Raw genomic sequence first — 27801 nt, forward strand, 5'->3', positions numbered from 1 at the left:
TGACTGTGGGCATTGCATCACTTCTGTCATGTCTTGACTGGAAAAAGCTTTCTGATGCCACAAAGGAGAATAAGGAAGATAGGGAAGTAGGCAGAAAGGGAAAATTTGCTTCTGGAAGAAGATTTTCAGTAATAAGCTAAACTACCTCAGGAATATTTGGCTACAACCATTATACTCCTCTCGTATTAAATAGCCTTTATTTACCTATTTGGTTACTGTAGTGAGAAGCAACTGGTAAGACTGACAGAACCGTCTTTACTACCAAATTCTGTGGAGGCAAGGATGCTGAGCCCCATCTGAAGAGACCTGGTCATTTCTTCCTTGGGCATCAGAAGTTGCTGAGTGAAGAAGGGACAACAAATGTTTGCTAAAAATTTGTGGTCCCATCTTCAGGGTTAAAAATAGAAACAAAACAGACAAAACAAACAAAAAAACCTCTCTTGCAACCTAGTAATTCTGAAAGAAATAGCATTTATTGAAGGCAACATGAAAGCCAGGAGAGACTAATTGTGCAAAGCTATCTCAGAATAAGATTTGTCCTGCCTAGGTTTGATTGCTGAAAAATATTTTTATATTGTCTCATCAGATTCTTGTTTACCCTTAGAAAAAAAAAAAAAACAGCAAATAACATTGGTTTAGATTCTCTTCCATGAAGCAAGCTTCTTGAATGCTCTTTAAGACTGCTGTGCCAGTTGTCAGAGACAGACATTTTAAAATCAGCATCAGTTGACCACCATGACTCCTCAAACATTTAGCACGATATAGGAAATTGTGTGAAGACCTTTGCAAAGGCTTAAACAAAACTCATTGCAAACCTAAAAGAAAATTCTGTGCTAAAAGCAAACTTAAACAGCTACAGAAGAGCAGACTAGCATGCCCTACATTTTGCTACCACACAGTGAACTCCATTGCTTTGGGATTGTGCTGTCCTGCTGTGGCAAGGCACAAGGCCTACAAATTATACACAGCCTCAGAAATCAACGGTTCAAAGACTGATCTTGTACACATGTATTGGAACATGTGCAAATAAAATTTTTAAAAGATTTTGCATTGCTATTTGCCGTACAATGCATTTCTGGATAAGGAACTTGAATTTCCATTCTAGCAAACACTATGGTCTCTGGCTTCAGTTTTTAAAGTATGATAACTGGCTAGGCATTTAGTGCTGTACCTTAGTGGTATTGTATTCAATCATTTAGGCCAAAGCAACTAGAATCATAGAACGGTTTGGGCTGGAAGCAGCCCTGAACATCACCCAGTTCCAAGCCCCCTGCCATAGGCAGGGACACCTCGCACCAGACCAGGCTGCCCAAAACCCCATCCAGCCTGGCCTTGAACACTTCTGGGGATGGGGCATCCACAACTTCTATGAAGTACTGAAACTAGTCTAAGTAGAATAGATCACTGTATTCAGACAAGCCAGACCTGAAACAAACCAGTTTCTGAATCTAGGTGATGAAAATAGAATTGCAACACCGTACTTTCTCCTTGCAACTACTCATTATTGCTGCTGTGGCAGAAGCTACCATCCCCACTGCAGTGCCAAGGCAAGTAGCCATGCAAATGGACCTCATCCGCACAATCAAGACCGGTCAGAAGACCACCAACGACAGCGTTCCTATCTGATGTTACCTTAGAGATCATCAAGAATGCCCATACAGTCTGTCCCACCAGATGTTTTAAATGAAAGCATGAGAATCACTTCACAGTCTTACTTTGTGCAACTTTCTCCATAGTATTTTCATTTTCATGAGATCTTGCTCACCCATAGTCCCTACTGCTTGCAGGGGGACACAAGTGTGTTTATTTTTAATCAAATAACTACCTAAAGAACAGGGGAAATACAAGAGAATCAGACAGTTGCATCACGCATGTTAATCAACTGTAATACCAAGGCATTCCTCCATCCCAAATACATCCTATCTCCAAGCGCTGCCATTTTTTTTTCCTCTATAACCCATTTTTATCCAAACATCAGTCCTCTCAAACTGAAAGGAAAATAGGAAGATTTCTGCATAATTTTTATCTTTGTTAAATTTACCATGTAGGTTTTAGTGCATGTAGAAAAATAATAGTTATCACAAAGAAAAGTCAGTAAAAGCTTTAAAAAAGTTGTTTCAAAGCTAGCAATCTGTTAAAAAACTAAATGAATGTTTTTGTAACAGTTGGCACCATCTGTCTAATAAAAAAGTAGGAAAAAAATTGACTGTAGTTAGCATAAACATTGCTTAACTCTGCAGACCAGCAAATAAATTTAAAAAATCAGTTTATATGTGAATACAATATGAATTACCTGGATTTTGCCAGAGTGAAATAAACTGTCATGGTAATGTGTAACGACATTTGATAATTTCCTTTGGTGCGTATTTAATTATTTCTCAACATCTCATAGGTACTCAGAAAATACTTAGCCACAAACCACATTTAGTTCCCAAAACTCCATGTTGAAAGCCAAGTAAACACATTACAAACTGGGCATCTGCTTACCCAAGACCAACACATGGCATTTATAATTTTGCCAGTTCCGTTACTCACATATCCAAACAGATTGCCAAAGGAAGTCATCCAAAGACTTTTCAGGCAATGGTAATGAATTGGCCTTATTCAGAAGGAAGGCATTAAAAGCACCTCGTGTATGACACCAACATAAAAACACAGTGCTAAGCGTTACAGTGCAAAGGAGGGGTACAAAGAAATGTTAAGGCAACAGTACAGATGCTCAGAACTAGAAATAGCAGCCTCTTATAAGCATTGTCAGCTGTTATCAACTTATCTTGCTCAAGTGCATAATCTACACCTTCGGTGACAAAACAGCTGGGTGCCAATGGTCCTTCTCTCAGCAATCTGAATATTGAACTCAATTGCAACCAATACTTCCAGTAAGGGCTGTTTGATCTGTCAGGTGATTTTCGTTTTGGTGTTGTTATAACCAAAACTCTTAATCACTGACCAAAACAGATCTCTCTCAAACACAAGCTCACGGTGTATTTCATCATGTCAGACAAGATTCAGTAAGGTAATGAAGACCTAGAATATCTGGAAAAACAGGAAAACCTGCATAGTAAAGCGCACAATGTGCTTGAGGAATATGGTACAGACACATCCATGTCGATCTGCAATCCCCAAGGGTCCAAAATCATAATGAAATAAGCCTTGTGTAACTCACCATGCTGGAGACTGCAGTTCAGTGTATTTCACACAAAACCAGTTTACGTCCATCAGGTCCAGCACTAAACTTGAAATAACATGTCTAAACGGACTCACAGTGACTATGCAGGGCCAGTGACATCATCCTGCTCAGGTTGCCAAAGCCAGGAAAGCATTCTTTGTTCAAGCTCGACACTGGGGGAATGTTTCTGGACCCCAGCTAGCCCTGAAAGCAGCTTAAACAACACTGCACCTAAGCTAATCAACCACACCAGCTAATAAATTAGCTAATGCGGCTTGCTAGATCAAGCCTGGCTATACATCTATGGCCCGACTTGCCCGCCAAACTAACAAGATAAAGCACTCTAGAGGAGGGTGGGGGTTACTAGACTGTAAACATTTTATTTTAATCTTTCAGATTTCATGCTTGATCAGCTTAGTAATGGCTAATAGTTCTTGCAGCCTTTTGTTCCCAGCCCTAAGAATATCAAAGTGTTCCTAATATAGTGCAACTATGCAGAATTCATTTTAATGTAATGTAAATGTAAACACTTTAAAAATTCAGTATTTATTATACAAATAAGGCACAGGATTTTTCTTGAAGAACCCATGTAGATCCTAAAAGTCTGTATTAGTACACTTGGGGCTGTCAGGGATGACAACACCTGGATGTATGTATGAAGACAGAAAACCATGACGTAAAACTGTCCCACTGTACAACTCAGCTGACTGCTGACCCGTGGCAGGAACTACTGATTCTGTCTGCTCCAAACCTGTAACTGAATGCTTATCAAAGTAAACAAAAACCAACTTTTGTTGCAAGTCCAGACAGCGTCCACTGGCCTGACTTACAAAAATAAAGGAACAATGAAAAATCATAGCCATCAAAAGGCCACCAAAGTCCATCTGGAGGTGACAGCATTTTTTCAGAAAGAGCAGGGATCAATTTTACTGCCAGTCAGGCATGTTCAAGTAGGTGGGAGAAGCCTCAGAGATCAGTCTTTATTAACGTGTGAACAAAGATTAGGCTCCATGTCATCCCACTGCATTCCAGCAATCCAGTTTTCTTGTCTTCCTTTGAGATTACTAGCATACAAAAAGACCCCCTATGTAATTCTATTTGTCTGTCCTTTTTTATTTGGGCAGATTTTCTGTTTGAAAGACTCATATTCAAAATGTCAGAAAATTTATGGACTAGCAGTGTGACATGGAAAGAAGATATGTAGGAAAAAAAGGGAGAAAACATTTGATTTCATCAGTATTTGATAGCTGAATGAGTGTGTCACTGAATTTTGTACATAAGCATAATCTCTTTTCATTTCTGTTTTATAAAGAAGTGCCTGATAATAAATCAGAACAGCTTAAAATAATAAAAAAGTTAAATGCTGTATTTTAGTTTTAAAGAAGTTTCTAATCAAAAAGAGGACTGGAAGCATTTTATTGTGGTATTTCTGTCAATGATTCCATAATAACTTTGGAAAAGAAGTATTCTTTATATTTAAAATAGATGCAAAAGATGTAGAAAAAATATAATGTGTGTTCACATTATATTTTACCTTTTGACTCCTGGTAATAACATTCTGTCTTCTAGGCAGATACTGCCTATATGGGATCACAGTAAGTGATGTACATTTGACCTACCAAGCTTAATGTGACTGTAAGTGAATCTCAAAGACTGGAATGCAGGACGTATGATGCTGCAGTCCTGATTGATAACTAAGAAGTCAGTTATAAATAAATCTGGAACAGTTGGGATTGACTGTTGTTTAGCACTTTCAGACAGACATTCAGGGCAACTGGCAGGGGCTTTGAAAGCTGTTTCCTATATTAGAATCACGACAAAAATAGAAGTGAGGCTGCATTCCCTTGTCTTCTGCTAAAATAGCTTTTACTCAAAAACATTTTCACAAGTTTGTTGAGGCATAACTAGTCCTCTGTCAGATACAGAACAAACTCATTATTAATGGGAAGTCCCACATTGATCTGCCATAAATAGTTACTTATTGAATTAAAAGAACAACAAAAAAAATAACGGAGAGGACCAGAAGATATTAGGGATGAGGATAAACTTGTTTTATTACTTTTTTTTTTTTAACTTGTAAGTGAAGGTATAAATATATATATACATATATATATATATATATAAATAATTTTTCTACCTGGTCCATAGGAATATATGAAGCAAGGCTGAGCTGTGAGAACAAAACAGGAGAGAGAGCACTTAGGCTTTTTTTTTCTGTTTTCAGGCAAGTGCCCCAAATACTGTTTACAGGGAAAGCATTTGTCACAGAGCTATCTTGACTCCAGCAATTAAGCTCCAGATAAATTGGTTTTTATTTGTTACAGTCAAAATATATCTATCAAAACGTTGTAGGACTAGCTAGTGCGGTGACTGAGCAGCCCACTGTTCTGCCAAAATAATCAGTGGCCCTAAGGAGCATTTAAGAGCTTTCAGATCAAGTGAGAACAGAAAATCTTACAATATAGATCAGAAATTCTGTGTCTAATTTTATGCTACAGTTTCAGATCGTGAGTGAACTCCCAAACTATACGCAAGATGCAGGTGCCACTAAGCACAGACTGTATATTGTACAGTATAAAATCATAGGAGAAGCTAGTGTACAATAAAAGCAATTGGATTTAGACAGGCAACTCTCCCCATCAGTTTTCCCATAAACCCAAAATAAGCCTGCATAGTATTTTGCTGACAGGTGTGAAATAGCCCCACCTGAAGCCACTCTGAAACCAGTCAATTCCAGCTGAGAAATGGTGACCATGGTGCATGACACCTGTCTGAGCTGAACACTCCATCTCTTAGCAGAATTCATTGCTGCAGCTCAGCAACAGCAAGCCCTGATGCAGACCTTTTGGTTCTGAGCAGGATCACAGCTTCCTGGGGTCAGCACACACACAAAGTGGATTCATGTTTCTCTACAAAACAGCGGGCACCCAATCCGCCAGGGACTCCTAGCCATGAGAAATGTTGCTTAAACTATTACTCCTATAGTTTCTACAATATGCAAACTGCAACAGAATCAGCACTAGGAAATTTCCCTAACTTTCCTTCTAACCAAAACGTAGTATAAATTAAGCACCAAATCAAGGACACGAGGTTTGCTGAAGTACACAGACAAGACTACATTTCATTCACTGAATTGTGTTTTTTCATTATGATAACTGCTGAAAACATGCTCGTTGAAAGAGAGATTTTGTCATGAGTCAAATCCTTTCTTTTTAATAGACTGCCACATTGTAGACACAGTTTCCTTTTACCAGAACAGCCTGCATAAGTGTATTTTAAGCTAATTACCTTTAGGTGGAAAATATGACTTGCTTTCAGCTTTGTGAGGCCAGTCCACCACAAGAGGTCCAAACCTACGAAAGCTGGCAGTGATCTCATCTACAAAAAACAAATGAGGCACCTTAGAGAGAATCTGAAGACTGACAGTGGCAAGGTAAACATTCTTAATTTAAAAAAAAATAAAAAGTTATAGACTATTTTCTGTACCTATCAAGATCAACAAAAACTGCAATAATGTACATAGATAATGCCTAAATATTCTTTCAGCTCTGTACTGTATGTGGCTGCTCAAAAAAGAAATTTTGCATTCCTCTAACACAAGTTTGCAGCAGGATTAAATGCAAACACCATCTATCAAAAGTGAATATGCTTCAGCTGTGGTCTATTTCTAATTATAGCCACAAAGCAGGATCAGATGCAGCCACACAGCACTGATGGAGAAGCTACATGTCAGTATGGCCACTCCTCGTAGCATGACCTAGAAAGCAGGCTGCTTCAGGTCACACAGCTGTGGGGACTTCACCTTCCTAAGCCCCCTCTGAAAATCTGCCTTGAATCACCAAGTTATTTTTCTTTTTAAGTATCATTTTAAAAACACCATGGAACACCATCTGAGACTATCCTATAGGACAATTTTATGTTAAATACAGATGTTTCAGCAAAAAAAATATTTTAAGTGTTGGTTTTTTTTAATCTTCTTTCTCAATGCATTTTTTAAAATGTATTTTAAAGAAAGAAATAGTTTAAAATTATATCTAATGTGTTGCCAGATAGATCAGAGCATCAATCCATCAGGAGAAATGCTTGAAGGCTGCGGTTTTCCAATTTTACGATCACTATTTGAGATGCGTCCAGTTTATCTGATCCCTGTGAGCTGGGCATCAGATTTTTCAAGTGACTAGAGCCACAAAATGCATACCACATAAATGAAAAGCTGAAGGAAAAAGGTGTTACTAGCGTAGATCTCTCATGGAAGAGGATAATAGCTCCCAAGCGGCTACGTTACTTCCTCACAGGATAGGTTGGGCATGTATTTTGACTCACATTAGTTGTGCCTGTCAGCCTGCTGCTTCTTGCAGCTGGGGATTCAGGTTACCCAGCAGCCCTTGTATCAACAGTCCCGCAACTCTGATGTGATGTGGGAACTACATCTGAGCTGTTTGTGAACCGCAGGTTGGCAACCCATACTATTTTTTTTAAAAATTATAATTGCACATGCTTTAAGCTTTAGATTTAGTAGAACAGATTATAAGATCCCTCCCTTTTCACTATAAGGCATCCTCAAATTTCCTATTTATGCCAATGGAAGCTACATAGGATAGATTCCTATTGTAATATGAAAAATATACCAAAAACTGTGTAGGAGTCGGTGGGTGTGTGGGAACATGCATGCAGAGCATGTTGACCATCTCTACTAAGGTGATTATTATTCTGTAACCATATTAAACACCCTACATATGTGGACTGGACACTACATATATACTGGATATAAGAGCTGATTAAAGCCCAATTTATTTTGATAAGGACTGTATTAACAAGGTCCTTAAAGTCAACGACATCTTTTAAAAAGGACAGAGAAAGACTGCGGAAAAGTGACAGTACTCACTGAGTTCCCTTTTTCAGCTTTTCTACTTAACACATATGAGAACATATGCTGCTATTGCAGATTAGAAGACCTGCTATGCAGACATTTCTGCCTCCATCTCCTCTAATCTGCAGTACAGAAGAATGACAAATAAATTCTCAGGGGTTGCAGGTCAAGAGGATGGAGGTTGTTTGTTTTAAATAATGCCAGAAGCACCACAAGTCATATACCTGGTAAAATACATGTTTTCATGAAAATCTGACCTTTTCTAAGGAATAATATGAAAGCCAATTCCCATATCTCACCAATGTAACTTATTCACAGTACCTTCATCAATGTCAGGAGGAAGACCTCCAACAAACACCTTTCTAGAATAGCGTTCCACTCTTTCACCATTCTGACAGCGTGTTGGAGAGCTGAGACCCGATGATAAAGACTGATCACCGTGACTGTCGTCTAGGAAGCCATCTTCAAAAGGAAAGAGTGAAGACCGACCTGTAACAGATTTTGTAGTATCTATAGTTAAAGCTATTTCCTGTGGATAATTAAATATTTCAGATAAAATAATAATAATAAAAAATATTATATTTTCCTTTTCTAAAATAGTGTTTTGATTTACAGAATTTGTATTAAAAAGCCTAGCTAAATGGTCAGTTATCCAAATGATGCTCATTAACATTGCTTCTATTTTTTCAAGTCTGTAACTATATTGTCCTTTGAAGACAAAAAAACTAATTTAGCTTTAAAACAGAAACTCTTGTGAATGGCTAGCAAATGAAAACCAACAAGTTATCCAATGTGTGCCATAGCTACAGAAAGAACCTTTGTACAATTATCATATCAAACCAACTCTTAGTGATTAAAACCTTCCATAGCAGATCTCAAAGGAGTTATTTTTAAAAGCACATCACTCAAGCCATTGCACTGCAGGGCAGGACAGCCTCCTTCAGAATGCTTTACAGGATCCTAGCCACAAGGGCTGCATTGCTTCCTCCGTGAGTGAGCAGAGGCCCAATCTAAGCAAGGGGGCAAACAGCAAAATAAACATAGAAAAGCTTTGTATAGTAGATATTAAGCGTGTAGGTGAAGCAAACAGCTTAGCTAACAACCTAAAATCTTTTAAAGACTTATTAAATGAAACACAAAACATTTGCACTCAAAAAAAAAAGTTGTTAACTAGGGCAGCCTGTCGAGCTGTTACTCAGTGTTAAAACGCACTTTCAGTAATGAATGAACAGAAAGCAGCATAAATAACTGCTATTTGGTTTGTTGATAAAAAGTAAATAATTTATTTGTGATGACCTGATTCAATTAACTTGTTGCCATTATTTCTGGAGTATATACACATTATTCAAAAACAGATTTATTAACCCAGAAGATAGAAAAAAATAAAGATACTCAAAATATTTAAGGGCTGTATGTATGCAGCACAGCTTTCTAAACAAACTTTAGAATTTAATTCCCTATATTTAAGGTGAAAAATAAATCTTGTAATTTAGAGAGATGTATAAATGGGAACCCCATCTCAACTCTGAAAAAAAAACCTGTATCCTCGTGTCATGGAGGATTGCTCCCAAGGACAGAATTAAAATTAATCAGTACAAACGGTGTGTGTGTGTGTCTGTTAGACTACAAATATAAATAGCAGGGCACATATAATTAAATTCAAAGTTAATGGATCACATAAAACTGACTTCCAGCAAGACCTAAGGTTAGGTCTTGAGTTAAACTACATTTGGGATTAAATGCACGAGGGAGTACAGGAAAGAAAAACAGAATCAAGGAGAAAATCAAGACATGCAGAGAGACACGATTCAGAAAAACATATACATTGAAAATATCAGTAATAGAGCCTTGAGCAATAAAGGCTACATTACAAAAAGAAGAAGCAATCCTACATATGAAAACCAAGCTAACAAACAAACAACAGGAAAGGTGTTCTGACTGGCACAGAACAACAGCTTGAACTTTTATGAACATCAGGTACCAGAACTGTCTTGATTAGCAAGAATACATTGAATGCGCAATGTTGGCAGAGATCACAGATGCAAAAATCCACAGAAGCAAAAATCCTACTGTGCTTTTAAGCACCAGCATAAAGACAAGGCAAATGCCACAATCAGAGATGCATTTAGAGATGCTACTCCTCAAGGTCTAAAACAGCTGGTTGTCAGAAATGGCATTTTTAGAGCATAAAACAGGAAAGACTTGATGAATACTCTGTAATGCACGAACAGGTCATGCACATATATAAACATATGCATTTTAGCAGAAGAGAGAGTACATGCGTGAGAGAAATAATAAGTAGGGAGACTAATAATGTGTAAGAATATCAAATATTAACAGGCTAAATAATCTTATTTTTCCCCCACAAACATACCTTCTTATAAAAAAAGATGAGCCATTAGTGGAAGTATACACATCAAATGAACAGATATTAGAACAAACTGTTCAACTAAAATACAGGTCCATTGAGGAGGCTGAATGAGTGCTGAGTTCTGAAGGAAATCCAAAAAAAATACATAGTGGCTTAAAAAGCAAGATTTCACCTCTTATGTCAGCTGCTCGACAGTTCACAAACGTTGTACTCATTTGAGTACAAGAGATCATCTAGAGCTTTATAATTAAATATACAGTTAAATGTGTAAAGTACCCACTAAAAATAATGGAAGGCATAGAGAAAAGGGAATAAGGAATGATTGTTCACTGTCTCTCCCAAGTAGGGGGAAACTAAAGTGCATTAAACACTATCAGTACATGGCAAGGCTCAAAGTAAGTCAAACCATGGAAGCCCTAACCACAGACTTTTAGGATGCTACAAAGGTTACGTAGGTTCAGAAAAAGGCAATGAGCAAGAAAAAAGCATCCTGCAGCAATAAATACTGAACCATCACCTCAAGATACTCCCGGGGCAAATCTCTGGGAGGGTATTATTGGAAAGCATCACTAAATGCCCTATTTTTATATGCTAGCATCTCTCTCCTGGCATTTCAGATTTGTCAGGGTAGGAGAAAAGATACTAGGCTGGCTTTCCATAGTTGTGCTTACATCTGTACCTGAAAAAAATGGTCAAAAAAGTTAAAAACAAGATACCTAAAACAATATGACTCAGCAGCTTGTGTGATATCTACAAAAAAAATGCTCAGCTCACTTCACAAAGAAAACAGGATCACAGAAAACTGCTAGGTTACACCAACCCCCAATGCATTTCTAACAAAGCCTCTTCTCACTGAAGGTGCTTAGTCACAGTGACAGACTGAAACACTAATTAAAATACTGTAGTGTAATAAACATGAAATGAGTCCCTGCACAGACTTGCCTCTGAGTACTCTGCATATTACCACAATGCAAATGGCAAAAACAATAATAAATATGAGAGCATTTGATAAACAACACATTTTTTTAAACAGATTATCGTAGAATTGTATGGTTCTTCAGGTTAAGAAAGCTCAGAACAACAGTATACAATTCAAGGTAATGAAAAAGCAGGGATATCACAGACTTGGTATTGTACGGGTAGGGCAAGTCACAAAGTCCCTAACACTGATGACAGGACAGATGCGCGCACACACTCACACAAATCTACTTGTTATAGAAAAAACTGAATTTCACAGAGATAAAAATTATTATGGGGGGAAACATGCATTTTGGTAAAGTAAAAAAAATCCTGAAAGTCCAGCACATTCAGAACTTGTTTGCCCTGCTTTGTCATCACCACAGCTTCTATAAAAGAGCCCGCACTGCATTTTACAGCCTACACTGTATTCGTTACAATTACTGCCACATTACTACATTTTGCTTCTACAAGTAAACACAAGTTGCAAGAAGTTAATAGTGCCCAGCTGATTTCCACTTCCTTTCCTACTTTGGTGCCATTTAATCAATCTGAAAACACTTGGCACAGTCTCATGTTCACACGCCTAGAGAGCGCACAATATTTTATATTCCACATTTTTCCAATTTGTTTCAATACCATGAGATCACCTAAAAAGTATTAGGATGCTTTGAACATCTGTTAACAATAGACCATTCTCTGGAAGCAGGGAAAAAATAAGAAGGTAAGTTTGTGGGGAAAATTTAAGTTTCAAAAATACTATTTTTATTTTTACTTTAGCTATAAAGTAAACAGTAAATACAGTCAGCTTTGAACCAAATAAGCTCAAATTATGTACTAGAAACTGTATCAGCACAGCCTGTACAGCCTACTACCTTATTCCCTACATACGTGCCTACTCCAAGTTATTTATAGACTAGGTTGCTTGTACATCTCCAAGCTTCCTCACAAATCTGATGCAAATTCTACATTATGAAAAGGAAAAAGCCTTCCAAGCGATGTCACATGCATAGCTGTCACAGAACATACATAATAAAAGATAAAATAAAATTTAATGCCAAAGTACCCCAAACATATGGCGCTGCCCAACTCTAGCTGTTAAAAGCTGAAAGCTTCACTGTTACTTTCTCAATTAAAAAGCTACTGCACAGTACATAAAAATAAGGTACATTTGTAGTTTTCTCGGTAGGCAGCGAGCTTGCTATTGTCCATGTTCATTAATCTCTCAGAATAAGCTTATACACAGCACTGCAAACATCCATATAACGTTTTCAGTCTGTTTTTTACTTTTGTAAGGGTTGCCTAAATTAAAAAATACAGTTGAAATGTACTCAAATACTGTATTTTTTTCTCCTCCTGATTATCAGTACCCACCACTGGCATTCACAATGCACTACCTAGGGTAATCAATATATTTCTCAAATGCAATATTCAACAAAAGATGTTACATCTAAGAAAAAAGTGTGTTAGAAATATTCAATAAATTAAACATTAAACTTTGACAAAAACACCTGAAAACAATCTTCATTTCTTGAACACCACGAATTTAAAATGATAAATGTGTGTCATGAAAGAGAATCTTTACATTCACTCATCCTCCAATTCACCAATAACAGCAATACACTTGAAGTTACCAGCTCAAAATCATCATTGCTTTAAGCTGATATTAGAAGGGAGATGTCTTGCAAATGAAGAATATCAGATTGATTTATAGGAAGCAACTGATCAACCACATAATGTTAAAATTGGTAACATTATCTTATCATAAAAGAACTAGATATTTATTTCTCCCAGTATTCAGCAAACAAAACATTTAGTAAATACTTTTACCTCTTCTCCGCCCATAGCTCCTGGCTGCATGTAAACACAGAAGAAAATTGTCGGTACAGCTGTCATTAGATTTTAGCTCCAAAAGCAAAGAAAATGTAGCTTCTACCTCTTCTTTTTTCCCGCCCACCAAAAGAAGAAAAAGACATACAAAAATGTGCAAAAGCAAATTCAAACAACCCAAGACAAGAGAAAAAGTTTGAAGATGACACAGCCAGGGAAAGGAGGAAAAAAAAAAAAAAAAGAACATAGCTGCTGTGCAAATTTTCTACATATCAAAGTTTAAAAAAAAAATCAGGCACATCAAATTTACAGTACTATAGAAGATTAATTTAGGATTATGTTTTTAAGAGGCAATGAACATCATCAACAGTAATCCTAATTAAAATAAATCATTTCACATTTTATTAATTAGTTTGTGGACAACATTTTCCAATTATGTTTCAAGTTAAATAATTAGCCATCTGTAAACACTAAAGTCCTACCAAAACCATATGAACCCAATAGCCAGTATGTCAGTATGTTCAGTCTAATAAAAACAGATTGACAAATCGTTTTCCTAAGTACCAGATTTAATACAGCATTTCAGTGAGACGTACATCAATGGCAAAATCCACAGAGCTGTACAAGTTAAGAAGCTACAAAACTATAAAGTGTTTCACGATATAAATGGAAATGCAAGAAGCACTCTTATTTGACCTTTTGGAATATCAGAAAATCTGGAAAACAGTGTCTTCTACATGTGGACTTCAATCTATCACAAAAGGTATCTGTGTTCTTCCAAGGAAATCAAATGTGGAAGACCAGGGATCAGGCAAAGTTTTTCAACAGAAAGCGAGTTCAGGCGCTAGGTAAGAGAGCCTTGGTTTGCCTCTGCCTCTTTTCACAGCAATATCACCTGTGTCTCCTCTGCCCCAACCCCATCTCTTACTTCACACTTAACACCATGTCTTCGGGTCCTGCCTTACATGTCCAGGTTTTAGGTGTGATACTTTTAGCTGCCCCAACACTCCCCCTTAACCCACTTCCTCTAGTTTCCTCTCTCTTCAATATTCCAAGCATCCCCTACCGTAAGAACTTCTATCCTTCCCACATTTCTGTTTCCATCTTCAAATGCACAGCCTGAGAGCTCCCACCATGCCCCCAGCTTTCCCTGCCTATTTTTCTTCAGCCACAGTTACGTGGCAGATGCGTGGCAGCGAGGTGAGAACTACCCATCCATCCACTGTCACCTCCACAAAGCGCCGGAGCTACCCTGAGCACAGCAGGCTCCCTGCCTCCCCCAGCACATGCACCAGGATCCCCTCTGTCACATGGGCAATTTCTTCCTCAAGCCCTGAAGAAACACAGCCTCAGACAGCATACACCTATGTTGTGTCTTCCCTCACCACCATCCCCATCAGTGAGGCCACAAAAGAGCACTTGCATCAGCGCATCATTAGGGGGATTCAAAAAACTTAATAATTAAAAGCCTGTGATAAAGGACTGCATCAAAAATTACCTTTTCCAAAAAAAAGGTGAGAGCTATTCAGCAAGGCAACTTAGGGATGTCAACATCCCTTTCTTTTTCATTTACACAGGATGAAAAATAAGAATGTGCAATTGGAGACAAATAAATCAGGAATACTCATCTTGTTGGTAACTTGAAGTTCAGAGCACAACAGACTTAACAGAAATAGTGGTTCATTGGATAAATTTCATAACACCTCCAGTCTGAGTAAATATTTTGGAAAATAAACGATTTAGAAGTTATTCTTGAATGAAGATATTCAGGAACCAATAAAAAAAACAATTGCACGATTACAAACAACGCAATTATCAGCGTTGTATATCTGAAGTTACTTTCTCTCTTGCGCAACTCCAACACAAGACAAAAGTAGGGAGAGCGGGAGCTCCTAAACTTGTACCCAGCACAGATGAAGCCACCTCCATATGCTGGTTCTGGTGCCAAATATGAACCTTTTTGCACAGAAAATCATCTCCCGAATGGTTCCACAATTCAACTCACAAGTGATTCTTTCCATGGTGCCTCACAGAACATTACAGCACTAAAGAAGTGATGAACACATCTTGCCATTTAAGCTGTGAGATCATTGCAAGCAGGCCCTGCTGAGTTGTGCAACTCCATGAAAGGCCACCGCTGTGTTAGTGTTTCTCCACTCCTTTGCACCTTTCTTCAACTCTGACAGGTAGGTAGTTACATAACCACTATGTCCCAAACTGCATGTACTCAAATACAAAGGAACAATACATTCTTTTTTACCTCCTGATAACTCTCCTGAAACTATTAACTCACCTCATCCCATGAGTTAAGTGTATTTTGCAAACATGAAACTGTATATTGAAGAACAGAACTGTAAGCTTTTTTTTTTTTTTTTAAACAAACAAACAAAACAAACTCCCCAAACACCAATTAATGCAATCCCTTTAAGTAAATTTAGCACTGCTGGGAATCTCAGAGGTCTGCAGCTAAGATTACCTGTTGTTCCAATGTATCAAAATACACTAAATTGAAATGCTGAAATTTTAACTGCATCTCAAGAAAAGCTGTATGAAACTGACGAAATAGAACTTAGGTGGCTTGCATTTTGAAAACATTTATCTGGCAGTCAAGAGAGAGGGGTTCTGCTGGCATAAGAATGCATTTGCAAAGAGTTATGAAGAGCCCACAAAACTCTTGAGATGGCATGGCTGTGAGACGAGCATAGCTGCATACACACTGAAGCACACATCCACCAAAGATAGCCCTCAAGGACTCAGAAGAAAGGAGTGACCTAACAACCCCAGCCTACAGCCCTGGAAAGGCAGAGGACCAGAAGATCCACAGCGGGATAATGCTGGCAAGAGAAGAAAAGGGATGCGGATGAGGGAAGTAACTTTAAACAACAAAGTAACTCTTGCTCATTTAACACACATCCTGAAAACCAAGAACATCATCAAGGAACAGAACATTTCATACTGTATATCAACAAGAACACCACCTTCACTCTTCAGCTCACTTCTTAGTCTGGGAATAACTTCGGTTTTGCCCTGTTGTTTATGTTGGAAGGCTCCAACACGAAAGGGACATTGTGTAATTTGTGTAATAAAAGCAAACCACGTAAATAAATACCAGAATTGCACAAACTATTTCTGAGAATTACTGTTAGACAGGTGTTCTGCAATTCATTTGAGAGGTGAAACCAAGTGAAAAAAAATTTAGAAAAGAAAGGATTGACTAAAACATTCTCATGACAAGAACCATGTAGCTCAGCTAGAACACTTGAGAGAGCTCATCTGCAGGGCCCTACTGGGTAAGATCAACGATCCGTCCAGACAAGTCTTCTGTTTTCCATAGTGACACTATGGCCACTATCATGACTGGCCACTGTCAGTGTGTTTCTCTCCTATGCCCTTTGCATTCATAGTCATTATATTAAACATGTTAGGAGGCACATTCTTACCCGCTTCTAATACCTTCTTACAGGCTTTTTGTTCACAATTTGTCTAATGATTTTTTGAACCTGTTGGTAATATCAGGAGTTGGAGTCGATGATCCTTATGGGTCCCTTCCAACTTGGGATATTCTATGATTCTATATCTACAAGTTCCAAAAGTAAGCTACAGAAGCCCTTCCTTTAGTGGGCTTTAAATGGATCTGCTAGAAGTTTCGCCAAATGTTCTTTTAGTCCTAGCTCTGAAGAACATGGTGAACAGCAGTTCTACATTCAGCTTATCCACTAACTTTGTGATTTTTGTAAGGCTCCATCACATTTAAGTGGACTTCTTTAATCTCTTGGTGATTCAGCACATTCACAGCAGAGACAGACTATAAGAAAGAACAATTATAAGATTCATAGAAAATTATAGCTACCTTTTGTAAATATGAAAAAATGAAAGAGCATAGCTAGCTGCAACAAATAAATAAATAAATAAACCTAAGCCTTCAAAAGGAATAAAGAAAACAGAAACAGCAGCAAAACTGATGTTCATTATTAGGCTCATTAGCTTTCCTCAAGACTACAGAGACAACAAGTTTCCAAAACCCAAATTCATGCACTCTCATTGGTTTAATTTACTCCTATGGATGAGGAAGACCATAAGAACTTTTTTTTTCATGAAAAACTACGCATACTCTTGGGCCCTGACTGGTTTGCCATTCTGGTCTCAAATCACACCTGTAACTGGTCTTGCTATACTGTTATAAAGCTGGTAGTATGCACTAGTCAGCACAATTCAGTTATAAGTTAACAGAAAATAAAAATCAGCAGCACTTCACAAAAATAAACATCAGTGAGTACTATGTGGAAGCTCAACATAGAAATGTGTAGCATCTGACTTAATCCAATTAAATGCTGACACAATGCTTCAGTACAAGAAGGTGTAATAGGGATATTGTTACTGTGAACCAAGCCTTTGAAGTTAGGAAACACTTGTGAAAACACCACCTTACTTAGTGTCCTGCAAACAACAGATGTTAGTCATGTGAAACCACAAGCTTCAACTGTTAGAATGGATACTCAGTTAAGAGTTCAATTTTTATGGATTAGAAACTGATACTTATTCAACACGTTACTATCACTATCATAAGAGATTGTCTCTATAGAAACTTGAGTACTTGTTCACCTACATCAAGCAGACGAAAAGCTTTCAGCAGCTTCAATATGGCCATATTAACAATTTGTGAGAAAGAACCTTCAGGAGAACCTTTTCTAATGCGTCAAGCCTAATTAAGAATTAGTAACTTAGGTCTACAGACATGTTGATGTACTTCCAGTAGGTTCATACAGGAGATAGCATTGCCAAATCAATTTGTCAGCTTGTCTTTTAATCAGGTTCTAACAGCAATATAGAACTGACAAGCTGTGAAAGATCCTTTTCACAGATTTCAGCAGAGGCATGGGCAGAATTAGATTTTTCCTCGTGGTTAAAGACTGCATAATGTTCTTTACTGGAAGGATGGTATAAAATTAAAAAAATGAAAACATTTATTATAATCTTATTAAAGTTTGTTGGACCATGAGGATGATCTTTACTAGTTAGACACCCCCCCCTAAAAAAGAGTGTCTAAGCCATGAGATCTTGTATGCCAAATACTGACTTATAAGTTACTGGCACTGGATCTCACTGAGACTTCTTGTCTGGTCTTGTTTTTTTTTTTTTTTTTTTTTCCATTGCTTTATTGTAATACTGGATTGGGTCTGCACATTGTACAGATCAAATAGTTAACATTTCAAGGAATAATAAATTTGTGAATCCATAAATTGTTATGGATTCAAAAGAACTAGATTTACGCTCTTTCTATAACATAACTAAAAGTGAATCTCACCAGGTAATATCAAGTTCAAAGTAAGCAACATCATCGTTCACTTGCATCATCACATTTTCCTTATAGAAGACTCAATAGAAATATTTTGAAAGTGTTAAAAACGTTCTTTCTTCACTGTTGGTACTAAGCCTAATCTTGTTCATGCCATCACGTGTTTACAATACCAAAGACGTACATTTTAAAGAAATCTTAAAGACACTTCTTCAATTGATTTAAAATAGCATTATGTCTAAGAAAAAAAAAGTCAACATTTTGAGATTTGAAACCAGGAACCTCCTTGATTTATAAGGTACCAGAATCTTATTTCTAACTTGGAAAACTAATTTGCAATCTTGAAGCAATCAGCAGTTCAGAATAATACTTGCTTTAGGACACTGAGTTGTGCAATAATTTTCTAAGATCAGAAAGAAAAATATGTCAGACTTTTTGTTTTGAATAATGGGTCTCTGAATTCCTTCAGAGATCTGCAAGTTTACAAGTGAATTAAAATGTCAGTGAGAATGAATTAACTGACAAAAGGCAATAGAATCAAGTGCAATTATGCAACGTATCTTTGCTATAACAATATCTCTGTAGCACATAGTAGCACATACTTTGAACTCCCTGAAGAACTCTGTTTGCTGACCTAACCTTAAAAAGCAACTGAACAGAATAATCCAGGAAAACTGATTGTATGCCATTAAAATACATAAACTGAGATTAAGTATTTGTGTGCATATAACAAGAAATGCAGATACAAGAACTACATGCAATAGTCAGAATTTCTGTCAACTGATCTGAAGATTTAATTTGGCTCATCATAAATTTCTGAGCTTAGATAAACGAATATTCTATCTTTGTCAAGTGCTACACTTCTCCAACTTTAGACCACGTATTTTAAGTTCCTCTATGACTTTGTTCATTTCAGGCTATTTGTTTGCTATACCATACATAAAATTTATTTACATGTTTCTGACTTTTAAAAGTATCTACCATTCACCAACCTGTCTCAAATTACTTGTATGGAAAAATCATTACTGCAATTCCAGCAAGACAAGCCAAAAGTTTCCTTTGTTCACTCTGTCAACCCATGGTATTCTGTCTGAACGGTGAAGGTTATTTAAAACATGCTGTTGTTAAAGAATGGGAAAAAAATCTCTGAATAAGAGCTAGGTAAGGAAGTTTACATTTAAAAACTGTGTTTCCATACAGTCAGAAGCATATGAAAGTTGAAATAGCCTAAGTAACTTAATTTGTAGCAACCAAAGCAATAAAATTATATACACAGAATCAGTTCAACATTTTCACAAACTAAAACAGAAGTCAAGTTTGTCAGGAACAGTTTGCATACAAAAGCGAGGCCAATGCTTAATAAAAACAGCATGAATTTACTGAATCTAAAATACTATTTCTTGTCTAAATTTCTGGATTTTAACTAGATAAGAAGCAAGCTGGTAAATGAGCATGACTTAACAAAACTCAGTAAGTATTGTGCACAAAAGTGTGGAAAAATAAAAACTGTATTTGAGAGAACAAAATTAAAGTTGGTTCACTATATAAACTTTTCGCATATGTTTCTACTGTGCTTTACATGCACAGAGATCTATTTGCTTACAAAGAAAGATTACCATATATTAATCTTTCATTCTGAGATTGCTCTCCCCATTTTGTTGGGGTAGTATTTAAAATTATTTTTCCTTCTGCATGTTTCAGTGTTGGAGATCTGGAGGGCTATTTTCCATGATGAGCAATTCCACAGAACAGCTTGTTTGAGAAAATAATGCTCTTTCTTCCCCTTTTCCTATGGCTAAAAAAAGCTGTTCACAAAGAACAAGATTTCTATCCTCCAGTCTTTCTGAAGAGAACTTTGAAAAAAAATAATCTAAATTATTAGCATTTGAGGATTGGGATGAGTTTTGTTCATCTAAGAGTGATTCAAAAGACAGTTCTCAGTTTCCACTGATAGATGAGTTGGATGTGCAGACAGGCATCATGATAATTCGGTGGTATCTGCCTCAACAGTCCTTTCTGGTTCACTTCTTTCCAAAGCTAGCACTGCAAGCCTTACAACAATCTCCCTGCTAATGTATGTCAGTGTACATATACAATTGAATCCCTTCTTCAAAAAACAAAACAAAAAAAAAAACAGTCCACATGCAAGCTGTATTCAGGTAAGGCCCACACACTGGATTTCACTTTGTCAAATGTATGAACTACAATTGATAGTCAAAACTTGATGTGTCTGACATTTGATACTCAAAACCAGTAAGCTTAGGTCTAAGACAGCTTAGGTTTTTCTTCCTCATGCATATTTAGTAGCCAAGCATCTATGCAGGAGGCAAGGCTCATCTATTTTTATTTGTTTCCGTTTTAAAAGTAGATGAATAAATAAAACTCACATTTCCAACAGCCAAGCTGATGGGCAGTCCCTTCATATTGCTTTCAATCTACCAAACCTAATTCTGGACTACAGCCTCATCTCTTCTAGCATCATATACAGTGCATATGGAAAAGCTTGGCAAATCTTGATCATAAAATGCTACAGAAACAGACCCAAAATAAGGAAGGATCACACAGATGAAAGGAAAGAACATTGGTGAGATTTTAAGGCAGGAAAAGTAGTGGGGAAAAAAATAAGAAGGTATTACAGAGCTAGAAAATGGAATTAAAAGGAAGAAAAGTTAAATCTTCCTCTGCTACAAAGATACTTTAGCAGTCACTGATAAGAGATACTGCCTGCAGTAACAGCCAAATCAGATCTCAGAAAATGCAGGTGCTAACATAAAAACTGGAGGGAAAAAAGAAGAAAAAAGAACGTCTTATTGCTCCCTCTGCCCCCTTTCCCCTTTGCCTACGTCAGACTTGCCATTATCCATTGTTTCCCTCCAATCAAATAAACTCTGATCTCTTCAAAATTAATAAGGCTTGTAAAACCAGACCTAACTTAGCTCTCTCAATGTCTTTTATTCCTTCCTATTATTTCTCACATGTAATTCACAGTAATACATTAGTACCCTGATGTGGCAATTGGGCTAAAGAGCTGGTACCAATGGGCAGGTACCAAACTATCAGGAAAGAAAAATGCATCTCAAAAGTTAGCTGCACATTCTCCCAGAATATTATCACTACTGGGAGAGAGAGAGGAAAAAAAAAAAAAGAGCTTATTAAACTGCCAACTAAAGATTTTGCAACAGAAAAATAATTGAATAAACATTTTATTCAGAAGTGTTCATTTCAAGGTATACCCATGTCACTGGCAAAAGATTTAAATATAAGATGATATTTAAGCAAGTTTGTTATATACAAACATCACACGTGTTTGAAAATACATCAGAACATACAAAAAGCCAAGCACAATAATTCTTAAGGAGACAATTGTAAAAAACAATACAAGCATAAAAAAATAATATATATATATATATATATATATTTTTTTTTTTTTGCTGCTGTTTTCTATCACGGCATGAAGATTTCCCCCCATAATTCTTATTCATCTTAATAAAACAAAAACAATATATACAAACACCTAAAATGTGCCCCCAAACCTTACCTTAATCTATTTTTAAAATTATCTTATTTAGAACAAACAGAATTAAATGACATTAATGAAAAGACAGTCAGATGGAGAGCAAACAGTACCAGGCCTCACAGCTGATACATTTTCAGAAGAGACAAGAATGAACATTGGTAGCAGATGGAACGTTTGAAGCCCAACAGCAGTGCAAAGTCACTGTACATAGGAGCCTTAGGAAAAACAAAATTCCAGCATTTCACAAACGTGGGTTGTCTTTTTGGGGGAAGGGGTTGATTGGTTTTGTTTGTTTTTTAAACTACCCTCAGTCTAAACTACTTTTAAAATAGTAGTTTGGGATCCCAGCAATACCATTCAGTGCTTTCTTCAAAAATCCCTTCATTTATTCCCCATCTCCCTTTTTCACCCTCCTATACTTCCCTACCCCTGAAGTTCGTTGTTGGCATTCTGGAGTGCACAAGAAGCACTGACAATAGCTCAGCACCTAGCAGGCAGGTAGGTGAACAATGGTGTTGGTTTAGTCCTCGTGTCGCTGAATTAGAGGGGAGTGCATGTTAACACCATCCAGTTAATTTTGGCAAACCAGATTAATTGACTTTCAATTTTTACTTATTACTGTAAATATAGTTTTTAATTAGTATTGCAAACACGTACTAAAAGTACCAAGATCAACAGGTGATTTTTTCACATGAATTTAAACAAATAAAATCAGTTATTCCATTTATGCTACATTTCCCCTAGAAATTACTATATCAATTTTATTTAATAAGGTACTGTAAATGAAAGTATATAAAAATTCTTCTACTGACTGCTTAGATCAATATTAATGATTATTAAAAAGTTTTAAAAAATAGATGTCACTACTTGATTAAAAACACTTTCAATTAGACAGTATAATTGTTTTAAAGGGTTGAAACTAGTCAAACATTAGTAAACAAAAAAAACTCCTTGTCTAAGTAGTAGCAAAGGATAAAGTAATGTAATATTTGCAAAAACATGATTTGATTTGTAATCATCTAATTATTTGAGACCTACTATATAGAAAAGCAGTAACTTTTCCCCCTTGTACAAGATTTCCAAATCTAAACATTTGCATATTCCTTTTGCCTAAACACTCTTTAGAATTATGCTCAGGTGGCTCCTAATATTGGAACAGCACATTCCTCAATAAAAGCCAAATCTTCATTGAGAACATCAAGCACCTCTGCACTATAAATCTACTTATATACATGTGCAACTGTGTGTGCATTTACAAGCAACCTTTTCTATCTCACTAATCTTATTATTTCAGAACTCAGTGCTTTAAGATGATGATTTATAGGTTTGCGCAGGGATGACCAAACTGGTGGTAGTATACTCTGCACAAAGTCCTGACAACTAAGGGCTTGAGATTTTAAGGTTCTTTAAACAGCAAGTTGCACCTTCCCTCAAGCCAAACAGCCCCTTCAACAATTACAGACACTGTCTCAAGACAGTCAGGAAAGCCCCGAGTTTCACAAGGCTGTAGTCAATAAATAAGAATACCAGCTGCACTACAGTTGGAAGTGCTGCCATAAGGGATGGGAAAGAGCTAAAGAGACGACCACCCCTCAAAACTACTTACATGTTACAGGGAGGGGGGAAAAGTTTTGCACTGCTGTTGGCATGAACCTATATTGTCTTCTAGCTGCAGAAAGTTTGCAGATGTATAGACATCACAAATAGTAGGACTTAAAGAAGTTATGTAAATTCTTCAAGTTCTTCCAAAATTTACTGGAATAAAATCTTTCAGATTTGATTATTGTTATTTAAATCCAGACCACATCCATTACAGCAGAGGAAAGAGTATTTCTTCTTGGGCTAACTTTTCTTAGCTTACTTCCCCATAGCAAAGATAATGGATCACATGGGGGTTATACAGTTCTAAATGTCTCAGTTTTCGCAGCATCCAAAAGAAGATTAAAATCTAAAGCAGAAGATAATTTGTAAAGATTATTCACTTCAAAACTTGCTTTTATTCTCAGTTTTTCAAAAAGATTTATGACCAAAAGGTATGAGGTTTCACAGAACAATTAATCTAGCTCCTATTCTCTTAGTAATGGCCAATAACAGCATGGAGTTTTTTTCTATGAGATTTTCTATTTCTATTCCTGTTTTCCAAAGACCTCTAATCTACAGGAAATACTGCACTCCATAGCAAATGTCTTTTTTTTTTTTTTAAATAACTCAAAATTCAATCATAGTCTCTCATCCCAATTTCACAATTATATTACTATTGCAATCAGCAGTGGAAGCGCCTACATTACAACAAACACATTGAGACCACAATTCGTGTCAAACAACAGCCAACAGTAATGCATAGAATTTTCATGCACGAACACCCACATGACCAGCTTTTCCTTTCAGTAATGTCTTTAATTATATGAAGCATTTCTCCCAGTTAATTACCCGATTTCCTATAAGATATGCCCATAACAAAATGTGGCATATATCCTAACTATGACTACAGAAACTCTGCAAAATATCATCTCATTATTAGATGCTTAAAACTAAAAGAACACAGTGGTCTTACAGGTTTCAAAAGTGACATTAGCACCCTGTCTGTTCCATTTTTTTTTGTTTTGTTTTGTTCTTTACATATAAAAAATACTTTAAGTTCTGCTTGGTACTACAAAAAAAATAATCTAATTTTACAAATCAGATTCCAGAGGTTGGACTAATTTGTAATTTTACAAATTAGATTCCAGAGGTTGGACTAGGTGATCTTGGAGGTCTCTTCCAGCCTAGACGATTCTGTGATTCTGTGAAATAAAAATCTGCATCTTCCAACAATACACAGTATGACTTACAGAGTCAGTGCAAAAGAAAAAAAAAGTAGAGAAGCTAGTAAATTATTCCTAACACCTCTAACTAATACAATATTAGAAGCAAAAACAAATTTCCAAGAAGTTAAATGACTGTTTCAGCACACACGTACATTTATTGCAGATAAAAAAGCCTGGAAATATTTGCTGGAAATTTCCATTAGCACCTATCTTGCATTCAGATTACAGACACACTGCTACGACAATTTCTTTGGAAAAAAATACTGTCATTAGTGAAAAGCAATTACTCTAAGTATTTTTGTAGGACTAGATATAGAAAAATATTGACTTGCATAGTTTAGTTCTATGTGCTGGTGATGCCTAACGCCTCCCCACACACAACCCCAGTACACAATACAAGGCTGTCCGCAGAGCTTCTGGATCCATTCGGGAAAGCTTTTTTGATGTATGCTTTTAGGACTGAACAAAACCAATCAGCATTCAGTGAAGTTCAGTCCCCCACTCTTTCTCATCATTTAGATGGCTAAACTTTCCAATCTTTCTAATCCTGTCCACGTGTTTTAGAGAAACCAACAAAGTCAACTATCAGCCAATGTAATTGTATGCAAAAATGGTAACAACTCATCCCAACAAAAAGGAATACGCCTGGAGAGGCATCAGAAATTAGAGTTACAGATTTAACACACACACGCGCACACACAAACACACACACACAAAGAAAAGAAGGAACAACAAAGATTGTTTTGCAATATTATATATATAGCAGGCATTATGAAGCTTCCAGTGGAGCACAGAGCTATTGTAAAGCAAATACAAAGAATCAACAGCTCTACCAAGAAAATCAGAGATAACTGATTCAGAAAAGTCATTTTAAGATACTGCACAAACTTCTGTGCAAATATTAGCACACATTTATGTCTAACAGTACAGCTATGTACACGATTAATGTAAGAAAACATTCAGCATGACATTAGTTATTATATATTAACTACTTACTATTAAGAGCCATAATATTATCTGTTCCTGGATGATGGAAGTTTATTCCCATACGCCCTGCAATGCAAATAAGAGCTATTTTTAATGTTTTATTTCAAAACTGAATTAATTTTGTTAATATTAAAAATTGCTAAAGGGGATGTACAGTCAGGGTAGCCAAAACTTCCATCTACCGAAGATAACCTGCCAAGAACAAACATTTAAGATATTTAACACTCTACCTTTAATGTTACATACTTAAAATACTGAAAATCACAAAACAATGAAATAAATATTTCTTTAGTACATCCCTTTGGCTTTGTATTAGGAATGTATTATATTCACCCTTTCAAAATAAGGCCTCAATGCTCAGCCCTTTACTTGCTGCAGTTATGTCATTTATAGTGCTTCAAAGGCTTCAAATAAATACAGAATTACAAAAACACCACTTGGTAAACATAAGTCACTACTTTCCATACTACCTGTGACATCAGAAGCCCTTGAGTTAACAGATCACTGGAGACTGGGAGTGCTTACTCTGCTTTTGTATTCTTCTCTAAGAATCTGCCATCACTTACTATTTGAGATATGTCACTGAGCTGGAGGGAGCTTTGTTCTGGTGGAGTACAGATGCTCCCCTGTACTTTGAAAAACATTTATTCTTGACCCATAACATGGAATCATCATATACAGCAGGTTCATCATGAAATTCAAATGAACTCTGCTGCTGGCAGTTTCCCAGAAATTAGAAAGTATCAACTTTAAGAGTTGAAAGGTGCTGAAGAAGATTTTCAATAACTTCAGGAACTGAGGGGTGGAAAAGAAAAAAAATCACACAGTACTTTGCTTTAGAGGAGACTGCTCTTACTGAGAAAGAATAGATTGAGCCAAATAAGTGAACCAGCTTGACTACCGTTCAGATTAGTTTCTTAGATACTACTTAATCAAGCTGAAGTGTTAAAAACATACTGAAGAAGCCAAAGAAACTTTGTAACAGGGCTTACTTCATTAACCCCCCTCCCACACACACAGTTTGAAAAATGTAAATGATTTCGTCATTGTTTGGAAAATGATAAAAAAAGGATTATTATAGCCATGTAAACATTTATTTCAATTATAGACTTAAGTTACTTATAAGTGTTGTAACCTATTTCACATGCTCCCTGTATCTTTAGATCTGTGGCGAAGTTTAGGAGCTAAGTAGAAGGCTCATGTTTATGCACTACGTTGGCATTCAAATATGGGAGCTTAAGACCCACTCGCTACACTAAAGCAGCAACACAAACCAGTAAGTTCCTCCAGTGTAAATCCTCTTCCCTACTACTACAAAACCAAATTTAACAAATACACTTTGAGAAAACAGAGCTAAGGCCAATCTTCTCCGACATTTTTAGCTCCTATCGGTAAGTTAAAGCCTTCTATTTCAAGTCACAGAGACTGCTGTGCTGTAATTAATACTCTTTCTGAACAGATGTAACAGTTTCAGCACACTTCTGAAACGAGAGTCACAAGCAGCTTAAGAAAAACAAATAGATTTTCTTTACGTAGCAATTTTCTTTTCTTTTAGAAAAAAATTCTCCCCCCCACCCCCCAAGTAAGAGTATAGAGATGGAAATGGCACCTGCAGAACGGAGGGGGGCGAGAAGGAAGGCAAACAAAATTTCCGATTTACTTTCCAGCTTCCTGAGCAAAGCTTCTTAAAGAGATCTTCATTAACTACTTCAGATTTCCTCATTACAGACCTAATCTCCTATAGTTCACGATATATTTTCACATTAATCTGTCAGTGCAGAAACATTAAGGTTGTATTATTTCTGTTAGTATAAGCTTGTGCTAAAATATTTCAGAAATCTTGCCAGACTCACAGTAATTCCCTTTGCTTAACTGCTTATTTCATGAGCATGAGGTTACAGGTATTTTTTATTATTAGGACAAAAGGTGTATATAATCTACACTTGTAAATTAATACCTGTAATAGAATAAAGGGGACTGCTATGAAAGAAAATAGA

General features: G+C 36.5%; 1 protein-coding gene across 8 annotated transcripts in view; it reads right to left on the reverse strand.

Annotated features, from left to right (window-relative positions):
- CPEB3 (cytoplasmic polyadenylation element binding protein 3) overlaps nucleotides 1-27801 on the reverse strand; it is a 92259-nt gene that overhangs the window by 23953 nt on the left and 40505 nt on the right. For 4 of the 8 annotated variants that reach the window (XM_050712052.1, XM_050712051.1, XM_035541636.2 and 1 more), the window contains exons 4-6: nucleotides 25814-25870; nucleotides 8361-8528; nucleotides 6458-6547 (exon numbers count right to left, since the gene is read on the reverse strand). In XM_050712052.1, coding sequence (XP_050568009.1) covers nucleotides 6458-6547; nucleotides 8361-8528; nucleotides 25814-25870 — 315 coding nt within the window. Of the gene's footprint in view, nucleotides 1-6457; nucleotides 6548-8360; nucleotides 8529-13197; nucleotides 13222-25813; nucleotides 25871-27801 lie in introns of all 8 variants that reach the window. The other 4 variants (XM_050712053.1, XM_035541630.2, XM_050712050.1 and 1 more) reach the window with 3 other exon arrangements.

The sequence above is a fragment of the Cygnus atratus genome, chromosome 7 (assembly GCF_013377495.2).
Source record: "Cygnus atratus isolate AKBS03 ecotype Queensland, Australia chromosome 7, CAtr_DNAZoo_HiC_assembly, whole genome shotgun sequence".
NCBI lineage: Eukaryota > Metazoa > Chordata > Aves > Anseriformes > Anatidae > Cygnus > Cygnus atratus.